General features: G+C 30.1%; 1 protein-coding gene across 28 annotated transcripts in view; it reads right to left on the reverse strand.

Annotated features, from left to right (window-relative positions):
• Nucleotides 1–288: 288 nt before the first annotated feature.
• The window catches only part of LOC129809512 (putative transcription factor capicua), a 58,362-nt gene continuing 42,386 nt past the window's right edge, over nucleotides 289–16,264 (reverse strand). For 10 of the 28 annotated variants that reach the window (XM_055859367.1, XM_055859387.1, XM_055859382.1 and 7 more), the window contains 7 exons: nucleotides 14,151–14,366; nucleotides 13,851–14,070; nucleotides 13,618–13,772; nucleotides 11,692–11,832; nucleotides 11,348–11,613; nucleotides 8,408–8,519; nucleotides 289–8,307 (listed from right to left, as the gene is read on the reverse strand). In XM_055859367.1, coding sequence (XP_055715342.1) covers nucleotides 8,261–8,307; nucleotides 8,408–8,519; nucleotides 11,348–11,613; nucleotides 11,692–11,832; nucleotides 13,618–13,772; nucleotides 13,851–14,070; nucleotides 14,151–14,366 — 1,157 coding nt within the window. In that variant the 3' untranslated portion in view covers nucleotides 289–8,260. The remainder of the gene's footprint in view (nucleotides 8,308–8,407; nucleotides 8,520–11,347; nucleotides 11,614–11,691; nucleotides 11,833–13,617; nucleotides 13,773–13,850; nucleotides 14,071–14,150; nucleotides 14,367–16,264) is intronic. The other 18 variants (XM_055859385.1, XM_055859384.1, XM_055859380.1 and 15 more) reach the window with 3 other exon arrangements.

The following is a 16,264-nucleotide window of genomic DNA, read 5'->3' on the forward strand; positions in this document are numbered from 1 at the left end:
TTTAATAGTCGCAGAATCTGTTTGATTCTGTCCCAGATCGCTTTTGTAGGTGTATCCTTTTGAATACTGCGAACGTACTGCTTCCAGCTTTCGGATCTAGCTTTATTTTAATAATAATAAATTGATTCTTTTTATTAAAAATTATGTTGTATAGTGTGAAATACAACCGATTATGAACAAAAATTTTCTTACCTTTGTAAAAGTAGCATAAATCTGAAAAAGAGTACCAAATTTTTTAACTATAAAATTGAAATAATGAGAAAAATAAATTTAAGTAATTCATTGCTATTTACTGTAATATTTTTTTTCTTTTATTTCATAGCATATATTTTTGTTGTTTGTTGTTATCATAAATTTAAACGTATTCCTAATATTACTACCTAACTCTGTAATAATCAATATAATGTTCCATTTTTTTCTTTTTTTTGTGAATATTTTTTTTTACCTCATCGTTTTCTCCATCAAATAACAACCAATTGATTGTATGATTAGATATATATAATAATTTACACTTTTTGCGTTATATACTTTTTTTTTGTATATTCTTTCTACAATGATATTTTTTCCATCATTAATGAAAACCATGTTCCAACATTGCTCTAATTGCATTTCTTTTGCGCGCAAATAACAGGGGCTGGTTCTCAAAATTGGGGTATTAATATTTTCTTTTTTTTTTATTCGTCTACACAATAATTCATGATGTTTTCAATGCATCTCATTACAACATACAATTTATAATATCTTGTTTTTTTTCTTGGTTTTACTTTATATTCTACTAATTAATTCGTTATTCCACATCGTGTGTCTTGTGTGATTTGTAAAAATGCCAAGGATCTCTAAATTGGGAGAAATATACGTTCCTAGTTTGTATTACGTTTCAGTATTTTACAATACATGTTTTGTTTTCTGAACGTGGAATAGCAAAGGGGATTTTCATTTCTGTTGTGTGTCCAAGGAAACGATCTTTTAGTCACAGCATTAAACATTTTCCTTGTAAAATTTCCTCATCTACAGTTTTTTTTTTGGGCGCAAGAAAATGGAGGACAATATGATAAAATAATTGTCTATAGAAGATAAAGAAAAGATTTTCTTTCACAATAATCTTTTCATTTTTTTAAGAGTGTAAAAATAGGGTATTTTTCCTTAAGCTTGTCATTTCTTCGATAGAAGGTTCTTTTTGTGGTAGATTTTTTTTTTAGAGAAAATATTCTTAATCATTATATTGTCCATGAAATAGTCGTGTTTTTTTGCCTACAGAGACTATTCAATTGAATTTTTGGAATAAATTTGTTCGTTTTATATGTGCTTTTTTTTCTTTTAGAAACCATCTATCATCCAAAAATTTTTAAAAGGTCGAAAGACTGGCGTTTTTTCTCCATGAAATCGATTAATTCTTAATTTTACTATTTTTAAGGGGAAGTGCCTCGATCACAATATTTTATCAAATATTTCTTTAACGACTTTAACAACCATGTGACTTAACAAATTGTCACAAGTTTTCTTTTTCACTAAATATTCCATTTACATTAATAGCAATGTATGGGTTTTGGTTTTAGAAAAAATCTTCATGCCGCGTTCTGTGAAACATCAAATACACTGTACTGTGCAATATAAGTTTATTTTATATGCTTATTCAACTTTTGACACCTTATTTTACAAATCCAAATATTCAATTAAACCTTTAATCGTTTGTAATTGTTGATTTATATGCTCCAATGAAGGATCTTTAATTTTTAAGTCGCGATTTTTAAGACAAAATGTAACAAACTTCATAGATTAATAAAGATTTTATGAAGATAGATTTATTTTATTTCCATTTCATTTTAAAGATAAATTAAAAGAACTAGTAAATAGTAGATCATTCATAATGGTCATAATGGTATTTCTTTTTGGTCAGTAAACATAAAAAAATCGATTACAAGTTACTAAGATGGATAATTACTTCTGTTTTCCATTTACCAAGATAATAACATTTTATGTGTACTCTGAAAAAATGTTTTGTCAAATTAACAAGAAAAGCTTGTCAAAATTATCTGATTTTTGAGTAACAACTGGAAGAACAATATTGCAATCGATTGAATTTCACTTAATTGAAAAGTTTTGAGAGCAGCACACTTAATCAGCCTTACCGATTTTGATTTTTTGGCTGCGAAAACCATTTCGATCGATATAACTTTGATTAATTAAAGTTAGGTTTCTTTTTGTTATTATATATACCGAATAAAATCGTTTCACGCTTATTCCAAATCGAAATTGGAAGTTTAAACGAAAAATTAAGTAAAAGTAATTTCGATTTAAGAGGTTACATGTGTCTCAGGTCAAAAAAATCATTTTTTTTTATTTATTTAAAGATATTTATTTATTTTTATTTATCTATTTAAAAATATTTAGGGTAAGTGTACCAAATTCCGGCATAGTTGCTTACTAGCACCAAAGTCTCAAATTTGAAATGTAATATTTTTAAAACAAATTAATTTTTTTGTTATTTTTTTTATAAGGAGTGTTGCTTGGAACCTTGTAGACAGTCAAACGTCTTCATTTTCTCTACATTCTTTTTTGATACATTTTAAAAATAATAAAAATGTAAACATAGCATTGGTGGCCTATTTCGGCCAACTTCATTCTCAAAGTTCCTTGCCCTTCCGGAATCCTTCCAATGTCTATTTCATATCAATTCGTTCGTCGAAGCGACATTCTTTTGTTATTATTTGCATTTTATAATCTCTTGAGTATGCGAAAACTAAAAAATCATGGAAATTCGAGGAACAAAAAATGTGGCCGAAATTGTGAGCTGGCCGGAATTTGGCACATTTACCCTATTTAAAAATATTTTCTGAAAATTTCAAGTCAATCGGAGTAAAACTCTCGGAGGTAGAGCAGTTTTAGATATGCATTCATCCTGCGCGCGCATATTGTTGTAAAACTTTAAACGCGTTTTTCTCAAACCACCGTTTTACAATGCGGTAGTAAAGATTACTCAGAGTCTACTGAACCGATCTTTCTGAAATTTTGCATACTTGTGATGGATAGCTGTTCACTACATATCCTTTTACTTGAATTTTGCAGAAAAACAAAGAAATTAAATGCAAGTATCACTTCAAATGGAAAGTTCTTAAATCGCGCGCAATTCAACTGTGAGAGAGAGTATAGCGGCGCTGCAGTTGCAAAAAATCTAAAATGGCCCAAAATATTTTCTTCTCTATTTTATGCTTATTAGCAGGTCGTGTACCTTCTTCAAATATGTACTTTTGCATTCTTTATTAACCAAAGTAGTGTTGTACAAAAGGGTTTTTCTCAAACCTATCCTGAATTTTGGGACAGCTCAAAAGAATATGAGTCTTCCAGCTCAAAATTTCATCCCAATGTTTTTGTTGTAATATCGACAATTATTCACAATTAACCAAAATAACTGTAGGGTGGAATAACCGGCTATCGCCATGTTTAGGAAAAAATTAAATTCATTTAATCATAACTTTTGAATCCTTGTTACAAGATAAGTCAAATTTGACACAAAGTTACTTAGATGTATTGGCTCTAGATACGTGAAAACAATAATCCTAGAACATAACGCTGGACCACTTAAAAAACTGATTTTTATTAATAATGCAAAAATAACCATTTCGTCGCCACTTTTTACCACTTTTCGCCAGTTTTGTAAAATTTGTAACCACTTCTCGCCACCCACTTGAAAAGAACCACACTCGGTTATTTTAGGCAATGCTATGAAAAGAATACATTCACCATTTCTCTTTCCTTGTGATCACTTTATTATTACTCTCTTTAAATGATTTTTCTTCACTTTTATTTGAGAAATCAAATTATGGGGCTTTTGCAGAAAGTAAACAATACAGATTTGACAACTGAGAATGTACGAAGTGAAGTTAGCGTCGCCTATTGAAAAGATATGGCGACAGGTGGTAAAATCAATTCCAGAATATTACCACTTCTCGCCATGCCTCATTTTTATACAAAAATAATATAAAATGAAATATTAATTGACTAAATACAAATTTTATGTATTCCACAAGTGCAATTAAATATTCAATAGACAAATTATTTACCCAAATAGGTATTTTTGGCCTGATGAAAATTTGACGACACTTAGTACATTTGGTAAGAGATGTTGGATTCGATGCACTTGCTTAAAATATTGCTCTAAAAAGTGATCAAACTCGTGAATCCAAAACGAATAATTATTATTTTTCGATTCTATGCGTAGAAGCAGAAACAATACAAAAAAATTGCGACTCATTTATTACATAAATTACGAAAAATAGCGATTTCAATGTAAGTGGCGACAAGTGGGGCACTGGCGAGAACTGGTGATTCCACCCTATTCAACTAAATTATTAAAAGGATTTTCTTGTGAAAATGACTTAACTCTGAGGAATTAAACAATTTTCACATTAAAAAACCTCTAATTTTCTCTACGTGAATTTTCGCGGCCTTTCGAAGAATGCCAACAGGCACCAAAAAATTCACTTCGACTTTTCTTTTAGATCAGGCCTGAATCCAGGGGTCCAACTAATCCTCTAACAGAGTATATTTGGTTTTTTTATTTCAGATGAACCTAATGGGAGAAATCCTGCCTACCCCAAGATCTGTTTTTTTGAGGAATGGTTCCGAAAATCAGCTACCAACGGTTGAATTTTCAAAATTTTTCATTTTTTTTTTAAATTTTGTTCTAAAATTACTCTTTCATATCCCAAAAGTTGGAATTCTAAAATATTTTCGACAAAATAAATTATTATCAGAAAAAGGCCTATTTTTGACCTGAGAGACTCATGTAACTCCTTAAAAAAACTGTATTGAATTTGTAGATATCATTCAGTTTTGAGTGTACAAAAAAACCGTGAAGAAGAGCTGTTCTGAGTCTTCTCATCCTTTCTTTTCTCTTAGTCCATCTAAAAACAGTGAGGAAACCTCAAATATTCGAACTGTACTTTAATAAGCAACCAAAATTATTTAGTGACAAATCTGATTTCACCAAATCAAAATGGTTTGTTGCAGCATTATTGACAAAATATAATTTTTCACTGCATATATTTTTTTTCCAATTGGATAAACGAGATATGCTAAATAATTATAGTTTGTGATTAAATAATTTAGATGACTGGATTTGCATAACTCACTTATTTTGTGTAATGAAATATACATTTAACTTAGGCGATCCTGCTGCGATTATTAGCCGTTTCAAAAACCGTTCAATGGTTCTTTGAAGGTTTAGAAGATTAGGGTAAGTATGTGCCAAATTTCGGCATAGTTGCATGCAAGCGCCAAAGTTTCAAGTTTTAAATGTAATATTTTTTAATGTAAATTGATTTTTTTGTTACTTTTTTTATAAGAAGTGTTGCTTGGAACCTTGTAGACAGTCAATCGTCTTTATTTTCTCTGAATTTTTTCTTAATACATTTTAAAATGAATAAAAATGTAGACATAGCATAGGTGGCCAATTCCGTCCACCTCCATTCTCATAGTTTCTTCCCCTTCCGGAATTCTTCCAATGTATCTTTCAGAACATCTTGTTCGTCAAAACGACATTTTTAGTTAGTTTTTGCATTGTATAATCTGTTGAGTATGCAAAAACTAAAAATTCATGGAAATTCGAGGAACAAAATATGTGGCCGAAATTGCAAGCTGGCCGGAATTTGGCACACTTACCCTAATCTGAAATTCTGAACGATCTCTTTACAACTGAAACACGAGAGCAAGAGTCAACCATTTTAATACGGAAAAATATACAAAAAAAGTCACTCTTGTTCTGGGCGTCTCAATTTAGAATCTTTAATTTGATAATAAATCAATTAATTTACATTTTTCGTTATTCACGTTCTTTCAAATGCAAATTCAGCATTTCTGTTGTCGTATGATATCTGTAAATTTTACTAGTCTTTTTTTAATAGAAAACATAATGTATATTCCACTTTTTCGCACTCTTCTTCTTTCTCAGAACATCACAAGAAATTCAATTTAGTTTTATCCAATTTGAGTGAAATAAAGGGATGCGAATTTTGATTTTATTAAATTTTCCTGATTTTAATAGCTCTGGTAGACCTATTAGATCAGGAAGATTTTAAGAACTCAAAATTCTCATCATTTTAGTTAGACCAAAATCAAAGGTCTAATCGCACGTTTATTTTAACTGCAAGTAAGATGTCACGAAAGTTGAATATGCCTCTTAATATGGTGAATTGATGTACTGCATCTCACGCCGTGAATGTTTTTAGTAAAATGTGATTTTTCTGCAATCTAATTTCAGCAATATATTTCAGAAAAAAGAATCTTCAAGTGACCTTAAAATATGGATTTTATAGCCAACATCGAAATTCTTCTCTACTTTCTAAGGCCAGTAATATCAAAATATTTTTGGGGGAGTATCCAATTTCGGTGAAGAATTTGAAAAAGAATTCCTAATTATTTTATAAAGCAAACTGTAAATGGATTTATTGATATTAGTGTAAAGTAATAAGAGGGAGGGTTGCGGCGTGTTAACACAGGAAATTATTTAAAACATTATTTTCTGTTAATGTTGTCGCTTTTGATGACTTTTCTCAAACACTGAGAGAAAAACCGAAAAGGTTAAAATAACATTCCGGAAATGTTAATTTTACCCTGCAGTATTGATCCAAAATCGGTGTAAATATTACCCTTTTTAGGTGTATTAGGGGTTAAAATTACCACTTTTCATGTTAATTTTACCCTTAAAAATGTGTAAAATTAACATTAAAAAATGTTGATATATTTTTACACCTAAAAAGTGTTAAAGTTAAGAGGAAAAAAAGTTAATCGTACCCTCTTTTTTTTCTCAGTGAAATAATTATTTTTTATTTATATTATTTTCGCTTTCAAAAATATTTTATATCATCCTCAAATTCAATTTTTGAATTGATTTTCACGAATTTCCAGAAGATATCACCCTCCCCAATTAAAACAAAAAAAAACAGCAAAATGTAAGCTTTTTCTGCGTAGAGTTCTTTGCGGGTGGAAAGAAGGAAGAGTTTAGAGCTCATTTTAAAATTCTAACTATTTCTTACTGCCTTTGTGCAACCTACCAATTTAGTTTTTTTTCCATTAACACTGAATATTTTGTGAATTGTTTAGCAATCTTCTCATTTTTCTTATCTTCAGTGATACTCCTAAATTCGTGCCAAATTTTTATTCTTCTATCAATTAACTTGTTTTTTTTCAACTTATGGTTTTCCTGTGTAAACTACAATTTTTTTTTATTTCAACTTTTCCTTTAACCGGAATTCATTTGCAAAAAGCCCACCAAAAACGTGCGCTGTTTATTTATCGTTTCTAAAATATTCCCATTCTACAATTATTTGTTTTTTTCTCTATACTTCAAGTTAAAATGATTCCATAGACAAATTCTTTCGACTTTAATCATAGTCAAACCTCTGGGTTTTCTACATTATTTTTTTTTACTCTTTTCTAGAAAAAAGAAAAACATTATAAGAAGTCATTCATATGTGAACGATTGTACATAATTTTCCACTGTAACATTATCAATATAGGAGATTATATGCTTTCACTTTGTTCCTTTTGTCTTTCACTATTTTTAATTCACTAATGTCTAACTTGTTTTTTTTTTTTTAATAATATTACTTTTTTATACTTTACTTTTCATTTTATGTCAGTAATTGGCACCAATTCAAGTTATTTTTTTCAACAAAAAAAAATTCAATAAAATTTTATAAAGAATTTGATACTTTTTTCTAAAAAAAATATATAATGATATAATAAATGAGTGGTTTTGTATAATAAATGGTTACTATTTAAAAAAAATATTGCAATAAAAATTAATCAGTTCATAATAAACATGAAATTATATTGTTACTCGCAACACTTTAAAAACTCTCTTTGTGAAGCTCAAAAGTTACTTTTGGCGCTTTTTTCTGCTATACCCTTCATCCTTTGTATTCTTTGTTTAGTACAAAATGTATTAGATAAAATTTAAGTGATTTGTTTTTCCTCAAAGTTGAGAAAAGAGAAATAGAGAGATAGAGAAAGAGTACAACAATTTTTTTTTTCACATGAAAGTATCATCTTCATCAATAAGTTAATACGATTACTGTATTATTCTCTGTTTTCATTTTTTTTTCTTTTAATATAAATTCCTTGTATTTGACCCATAAGTTTGGTTGATTTACGTTATGACCTAACGTTTTAAATGTTACTTCTTTGTGCTAAAATAAAAAGAAAAATGTTGGAGAAATATTACGCTAAAAATATCTCTTAATAAAATTATCAAATTAATTTATGGCTGTTGAGATGTTTGTGTTTGTTGTGGTTCTCCAGGAGAACCTGAAAAATACATTTTTTGCAAGAAAAAAATGTATATATTTTTAAATTGATCACCATCAACTCACATCAACAACTTGTAATTAATTCGCAATCAACTTACCAATGTCATTTGGAGTTGTAGGTCCAGTTGACTGTGCCATATATTTCTGCCTCACTTCCCGAATCTTCAGCTGAAGACTCTGTTTCGTAGGAAAGATGTCTTTATGGGCTAACTGAAAAGTCAAAGAGAAAAAAAAAAACAAATTATGCTTAAAAATCCTTTCTTTACAAAAACAAAAATTTACGAAGAAATGACAAAATTTTACAAACATTTTTTGAATGTTTCAGAAGATTTACAAACAAATGTTTGTAAAAGTACAAAAAATAATGGTAAAGTGATCATATTACAAAAAATGTTTGAGAAAAAAAGTACAAACTTTTACGAACTTGTTTATCGGTTATACGATTTACGAACATTTCATAAGTTCCCATTAGGAATTCACAAATATTTACGAAATAGTATTTCTTTCTGTGTAGGCTTATGGTTGCTAAGATTTGTAAAGGCAAGTTTTAACTCATTCACCCAATGTATTACACTGAGAGAAATCCGAAAAAGTTAAAATAACATTACGGAAATCTTAATTTTACTCTGCATTATTGATCCGAAATCGGTGTAAATATTACCCTTTTTAGATGTATTAGGGGTTAAATTACCCCTTTTTCATGTTAATTTTACCCTTAAAAAGGTGTAAAATTTTACATTAAAAAATGTTGATATATTTTTTCACCTAAAAAGTCTTAAAGTTACGAGGAAAAAAAGTTAATCGCACCCTCTTTTTTTCTCAGTGATGGTAGAGTTGAATTAACTCTACGAATATCGATGTAATTGTTACTCTTTTTTGTTATAAATTTTTAATAAATAGAGTTGAAACAACTCTTCGTGCGAGTTGAATTAATTCGTCGGATATCGATGTAATTGTTACTCTTTTTCGATGTAAAATTTCATCTCGACTGAAGTATATGCTTAAGTGCTTTCGTTTTAAGAATATACTTCAGTCAAGAAGATTTTCGTGTGAAAATGTTCATATGGAATATCAACTAGAAATCTGCCTAAAAGTGTTTCATGAAGACATGTGCGTGCATCATTCGCGATATTTCGCTCGGAAGATAGGGAACTTGAGGTCAAGAAAATATTAATGAAGAAAATGATAAAATTAAAAAAACCACAAAATTGCAAAATTTATCCATTTTATGATTTGAAAGAGTTATTTTAACTCCAAAAAAGATTTTTTTTAACTCTTGGAACGAGTTATTTTAACTCTTGAAACGAGTTATGTTCAGTTTTAAAAAGAGTTATTTGCACTCTTTTGTCATGTAAATTTTAGGAAAGAAAAGTTAAAACAACTCTTCCGAATATTACACCTAAATAGAAGTAAAATCAACTCTAAAATATAGTTAATCGAAAATCACAATACTAAGAAAAAACCTAAAAAGTTAAAACAACTCTATGGCAGAGTTGAATTAACTCTACGAATATCGATGTAATTGTTACTCTTTTTCGTCGTAAATTTCAGTAAATGGAGTTGAAACAACTCTTCGTGCGAGTTGAATTAATTCGTCGGATATAGATGTAATTATTACTCTTTTTCGATTCAAAATTTCATCTCGACTGAAGTATATGCTTAACTGTGTTATCACATTTGCACATTAAAATTTTAATATGATTCACATTAATTGTCGCTGGTGAGAGTCCAAATGTGTAATTTGTGTGTTTGAATAATTTTATATTCAAAATTTGATCTATTTGTTGATAAAAAGGTAGACTTGATTTGATATTAAATTGATTTATAGAATTAATTCGAAAAATTAATGCGATTTTCTCTTTAATTTTTTAATGTCAAAAATATTTATGCTTTAGGTAAATTTAAACTTATTTTTGCAGGCCAAGTCCACTTCTTTATCAATAAATAGAAAAACCCCAAATATTAAGTGGCTCAAAGACACAAATAACATATTTGTACGCTCACAAGCGACAATTAATGTGAATCACATTAAAATTTTATGTACAAGTGTGATAACGCCGTAAGAGTTTTCGTTTTAAAAATATACTTCAGTCAAGAAGATTTTCGTGTGACAAAGTTCATATGGAACATCAAACTAGAAATCTGCCTAAAAGTGTTTCATGAAGACATATGCGTGCATTATACGTGATATTTCGCTTGGAATATAGGGAACTTGAGAACAAGAATATATTAATAAAAAAAATGACAAAATAAAAAAAAACATAAAATTGCAAAATATATCCATTTTCGGATTTGAAAGAGTTATTTTAACTCCAAAAAAGATTTTTTTAACTCTTGGAACGAGTTATTTTAACTCTTAAAACGAGTTATTTTAACTCTTTAAACGAGTTATTTTTAGTCTTAAAAAGAGTTATTTACACTCTTTTGTCATGTAAATTTTAGAGTTGATTTTACTTCTATTTAGGTGTAATATTCGGAAGAGTTGTTTTAACTTTTTTTCTTAAATTTACATGACAAAAGAGTGTAAATAACTCTTTTTAAGACTAAAAATAACTCGTTTAAAGAGTTAAAATAACTCGTTTTAAAAGTTAAAATAACTCGTTCCAAGAGTTAAAAATATCTTTTTGGGAAATAAATCTTCCGAATATTACACCTAAATAGAAGTAAAATCAACTCTAAAATATAGTTAATCGAAAATCACAACGAAAACGAGTCAATTCAACATCAATTCGAGTAAGTTTTACTCGATTATTTTCCTGAGTGAACGAAAATGAGTCAATTTTATCGATTCGAGTAAATTTTACTCGATTATTTTTCTGAGTGTTGGTATTGTCTGAAAAATTACTTAAATGTTTGGGCTATTTTTGTTCCTATAGCTCATTTGTTGATGTTTCTTTTTTTTAACTACTTTTACTCCGCGCGAAATTCGTTCTACGGCAGATTTATTCAAAAGAAAGTAATAATCCAGTATCATAACAATCAAGTTTATAGAAAATTTGTTATGAAAATAACTTCAAAAGTGAAACTTTCCATCTTACCTGAAAACTATTTGTTGCCTGAGAGGTGGGAAACCAAGTACCATGATCTTGAAATAATTGCATCACCAACTGTCGTCGCTGTTCGAGTATCTTTCGGTGGCCCTTTTCAGCCGGATCCTGTCCGCCAGCGGAACCCACACCAGTAGCACTGCCACATATCGACCCAGCACTCCCACAAATTGTGGCACTCCGCACAGATGATGCACTCTGCAGGGGTGTCTTTGGCGTTCGTGGAGATCGATCTGAGTCAGCGGCTTCGGCAACAGCTGCAACATGACACAATCCCGCACCATTAAACACGGCCAGGGATAAAAGATTTGATAAATGTGCAACAGAAGACACACCTCGCAATTGGTCAATGTTGAAATCAGCACCGAAAAATCGATTGCCCACAATGTACGATGCTGATGGGGTGGCAGTTGATGCAGCACTTCCCGCTTCCGACATTTCTTCATCAGCTCCATCTGGAAAAGTGCAAATGAACCCTTTAGGGTTTATCAGCAAAATAGTTTTTTTTTTATTATTATTTATTTATTTATTTTTTGTTGAGCTTCAAATAGGGTAGAGTCAGACCTTTTGGCCATGTAAGCACTTTTGGCCACCTAAAGTAAAATGCCATTGTAAGGCAATTATGAGTTTATTTAGAACAGGAAAATGGGTCTTATTTCGTGACCTCTAATGTAACGAATCAGAAAACCATTTTTGATTTTGTATCGACTTGTTTAATTCTAAGTTATTGAAAGAAATTCTCGACAAGAGGTAAACAATCACTAAAAAAACTTGGGATTCTTAAGAAACTTGTTAATGTGAAGAGAAATTGTTTTGCATTATTTAATATTTTTGATGAAAATATTTGATGTTATTCAATGAAAGTCCATTTCTTAATTAACTAAATTTTATTGTGATATCATCCTTAATAAGATTTTCTAACAAATTAAATGAAAATCGGATGTGGCTAAAGGAGCTTACTTTTTTCGGCTGTGTAAGTACTTTTGACCATTCATTTTCCCATACATTTTACACGTGGCTCACCTCGCGGATTTCAGTAAAAACTATCTTGACTTTTGACTGATTTTTAAATCAAATAGAAAATGTGCAAAAAGTCAGTTAAAATACTCTAATAATCACATAAAATTGGTGTTAAATAAGAATAGGACTTATCCTGTGTATTTGTGAAAGTTTTCGAGAGCTATTTCTTCTGTTATTTTATTAAAATTCTCTTGGAAACAGGTGGCCAAAAGTGCTTACACACAATGCCCAAAAGTGTTTACAAAGTGTTCAAAAGTACTGAAACATGCATAGTTGCATTAAATGAATTTTTCACTAAAATATCCAAAAAAATTTGGGAATTCTCTAGGATTATTAGGAAGAACCGGCTTTAAGGTATCTTTGTACAAAATTTCATTTTATTTAAATAAAAATTATAAAAATTACAAGCACATGAAACCTTTAAGTGGCCAAAATATCTTACTCCACCCTACAGAGCATTTTTAAACCTTTGTTCGATAATTTACTTCAGATTCTCATTATAGGATATTATTCAGTTCATTTCCTTTTATTCAGTTTTTTTTTTTGTATTCAGTTTAAGTCTAGATTTGTAATGCCCTAGACACACTTATGGCTTAAGCACATAATTATAATCAAAATAACGATTTGACTAAAGGCGTCTACACATTAGGAGCAATTTTCGTCAAAAATTGCGTTTTTGACAGAAATATGACGTTTCCCCCTACAACGCTGCAGGGAGTTTCCTTCAAAAAAGCAATTTTTTACAAAAATAGCTCCCAATGTGTAGAGGTCATAAATTACCAACAGTTTCCCACTAACTAAGCTGTTTCTTGGCTTAAGCCGAGAGACGGATTAGTCAGAAACTGATGAAAATGTAATTTGATCATTATTTTAATTATAATTACGTTAAGCCGTCTCTCGGCTTAAGTCTCAAGTAAATCTAGGGCATAGCGGTAAGAATAACAAAATTTTTAATTTAAACGTATACTTCGGGGGAGATAGATTTTACATATCTCAGAGATGGATTATTTTGTGTTTTTTTATAGAGTAAAAAAATCTTTAGCATTATATTGTTAAGAATACTCTTTTAACTGTAAATATAAAATTGAGTAAAATAAAACAAAATAAAATTGTTATGTTAGCAAAATAAAAAAAAATCTTGAGCCATATTTCACTGCATTATAATTTTTTTTAAGAAAATATTAAAAACAATAAATATACGGCATTTATTTGATTTTAAAGAAATTACGTAATCGACTTACGAGTTTTGGCGAGCGATTGGGACTTCTTGCGGTAATTTTGTGTGAAAACACGCGGTGAAGATGCAATTGATATTGCACTGGGTGATTGGCAGTCTTCAGGTTTAAATTGAGGCAGGGTTTGGAATTTCTTTTCAAAATCAACTTGTTTTAGAACACTGTAAAATAAGAAAAGAAGAAAAAAACAACTATTGTTAAACAAAGTCCAATAAGCAAAATTTTACACTATTACTCACTTGTCCATATCATCACTTTTGATCTTTTTGAAGAACGATTTCTTCTGCTGCGGTGACATTTGCCCATGAACATCATCGATGGACGCTGATGTTGGTGTCGGAAGGGACGATGGTAAATTGGTTGTTAAATTATTATTTAGCGTTGTAATCGGCGCCATGCCGATGGATGTTGGTGTTTGAGGTTCACTGGCATTTTGTGAATTTGGATTTCCATTTGATGCTGAAGCAAAATAGAAAAAAAAGTTTTAAGATTTTCGGTTTTTGGAAAAGGACAGATCTTTGGAGAGACTTGTAACTCACTCATGTTTTGTCTTCTCTGTAGTGGTGCCTTTCCCAGCTGAGCTGGTGTAGGGGCCAATATGAATGTTTTCTTTTCCGGTGGTTCAAAATTATCAAACATCTTGTCTTTATCCTCATTTGTTATCTCACCCACATCCATTGATTCGGCTGAGCTTGATTTTGGTGTGGCTGGAAGATTTTTAATCCCCGGTGATTCGGGAGGTTGCTCTTGTTTTACTAAAAATCAAACAAGAATATCGTTTCTTTTATCGTGTCAAAGTAATACAAAAAATTATAATAATAAATAAAAATATAGTAATGCTAAAGCATGATAAATCCATCGTGTTTTCCTGGGTCAAAATCCAGAGATTGAGCACCAAAAACTTGCTGTTTGATCATTATTTCCATATAGGTACCCACGTGCGAAATTTTTGCATAACCTCTACAGAAACTTGTGACAAGTATGATTAACTTTTTCACGTCATTAGGGTCATGCATGACCCGGAGAAATTTTTTTTGACTATTTACATTAACTGAAATCTATCTGTTTGTGCACGACATCATAATAGAAGGATGTAAGATTCTTGGCTAATTTTCTCAAGACTCCAAATATTCAGGAAAAGAAAATTATTTGAGATCAAAAATCACTAATTTCGAACTTTGTGAAATGACTTTTCTTTTTCAATGTTTTTTATATTAATTTATTATCTTCAGCAAAAAATTCTTTAGAAACACAAAATAGAATATCCAAAGATTGTATATTGCATATTTTGATATAATAAACTACTCTCAATTTTCCAGAAAAGCGCGTAGAATTTTCCGGGTCATATATGACCCTATTGTCGGCAAGGGAAAAGTTTATGAAAGTGTTTTCGTGCCAACAATGTTGTTGGGACAGTTGGGACATTGTTTTTCTTTGTGAAATCAAGAAGGAAATTATCTTGCTTCTGGACATTTTATCTTATATCTGATGAATTAAAACATATATTGCAATATTTTAGAGTATTCTGCAATAGGAGAAAAAGGGAGAAGAAGCTATTAGTCTTCAGAGGGCAAGATCTGTATGAATTCATATAGATACTATAGGGATGCTGGTCCACTGAAGAAATGGTCGTCATAGTCCAAGTAGTTTAGAAATTAAAGTCAGCGTTCCCTGCTACCCGATGTTCGGTGGTGTTCGAGTGTCCCCTACAATGTAACTCTTTAAGACCTTTCCACATTGTGAGAAATTTCCGTCAAATTATAACCTTTTCTTGTATATTGATTATCATATGGACAGAAATCGCGTCAAAATACCTTGTTTTGACAAAAAAAAAGAAAAATTATGGATCTTGCACGTTTTGAAAAATATTTGTCAAAATGCACAGTTTTGATGAATTTGATGTGGTTTTGGTCAAAATTGAGTATTTTTAGTTGAATTGCTTGTACACTGCAAGTGTACGTAAATCGTATAAAAATCGGCGAAATACTCCATTTGACAAAAATTTTTCGAACTTATAAAGATTTCTACACATTATTGTGAGAAATTTTTGTTAAAATTGAACTTGATTGAATTCGATGGTGAAAAGGTACACTTTTAATCTTTCTGAGAAATTAGCAAATTAAAATTTGTGAATATGGATGGATTTTCGCTGTATTTGGAGCAAAATTAACTAAATAATGAAACTGTGGTATAGAAAATACATAAATATATTAATTTAGTACTGCATTTATCGTGAAAACAATGACGTTTCCATTTGGAGCAGGTTTTGAAATAGCTTAATTTACCCTATCTATCAAAATTCAGTATTTTGAAGTAGATCTTTCCACATTCACAGATTTACGTAAATCGCGTGAAAATGCAACAAAATGCTTTATTTTGACGGACATTTCTTGAGTTTATAACAGTTTCCAGAAATAGTGAGAAAATTTTGTCAAAATAGACCATTTTGATGCATTTTGACGAAATTTATGTCCACTTCCAAATGTAAGTGATTTCCTTCAAAATATTCAAAATTGAGGAAAATCTTTCAAAGTGTGAGACCAGGGGTGACATGATAACTTATTTTCGATGCACTGAGAGAATTCCGAAAAAGTTAAAATAACATTCCGGAAATGTTAATTTTACCCTGCATTATTGATCCAAAATCGGTGTA

The sequence above is a fragment of the Phlebotomus papatasi genome, chromosome 1 (assembly GCF_024763615.1).
Source record: "Phlebotomus papatasi isolate M1 chromosome 1, Ppap_2.1, whole genome shotgun sequence".
NCBI lineage: Eukaryota > Metazoa > Arthropoda > Insecta > Diptera > Psychodidae > Phlebotomus > Phlebotomus papatasi.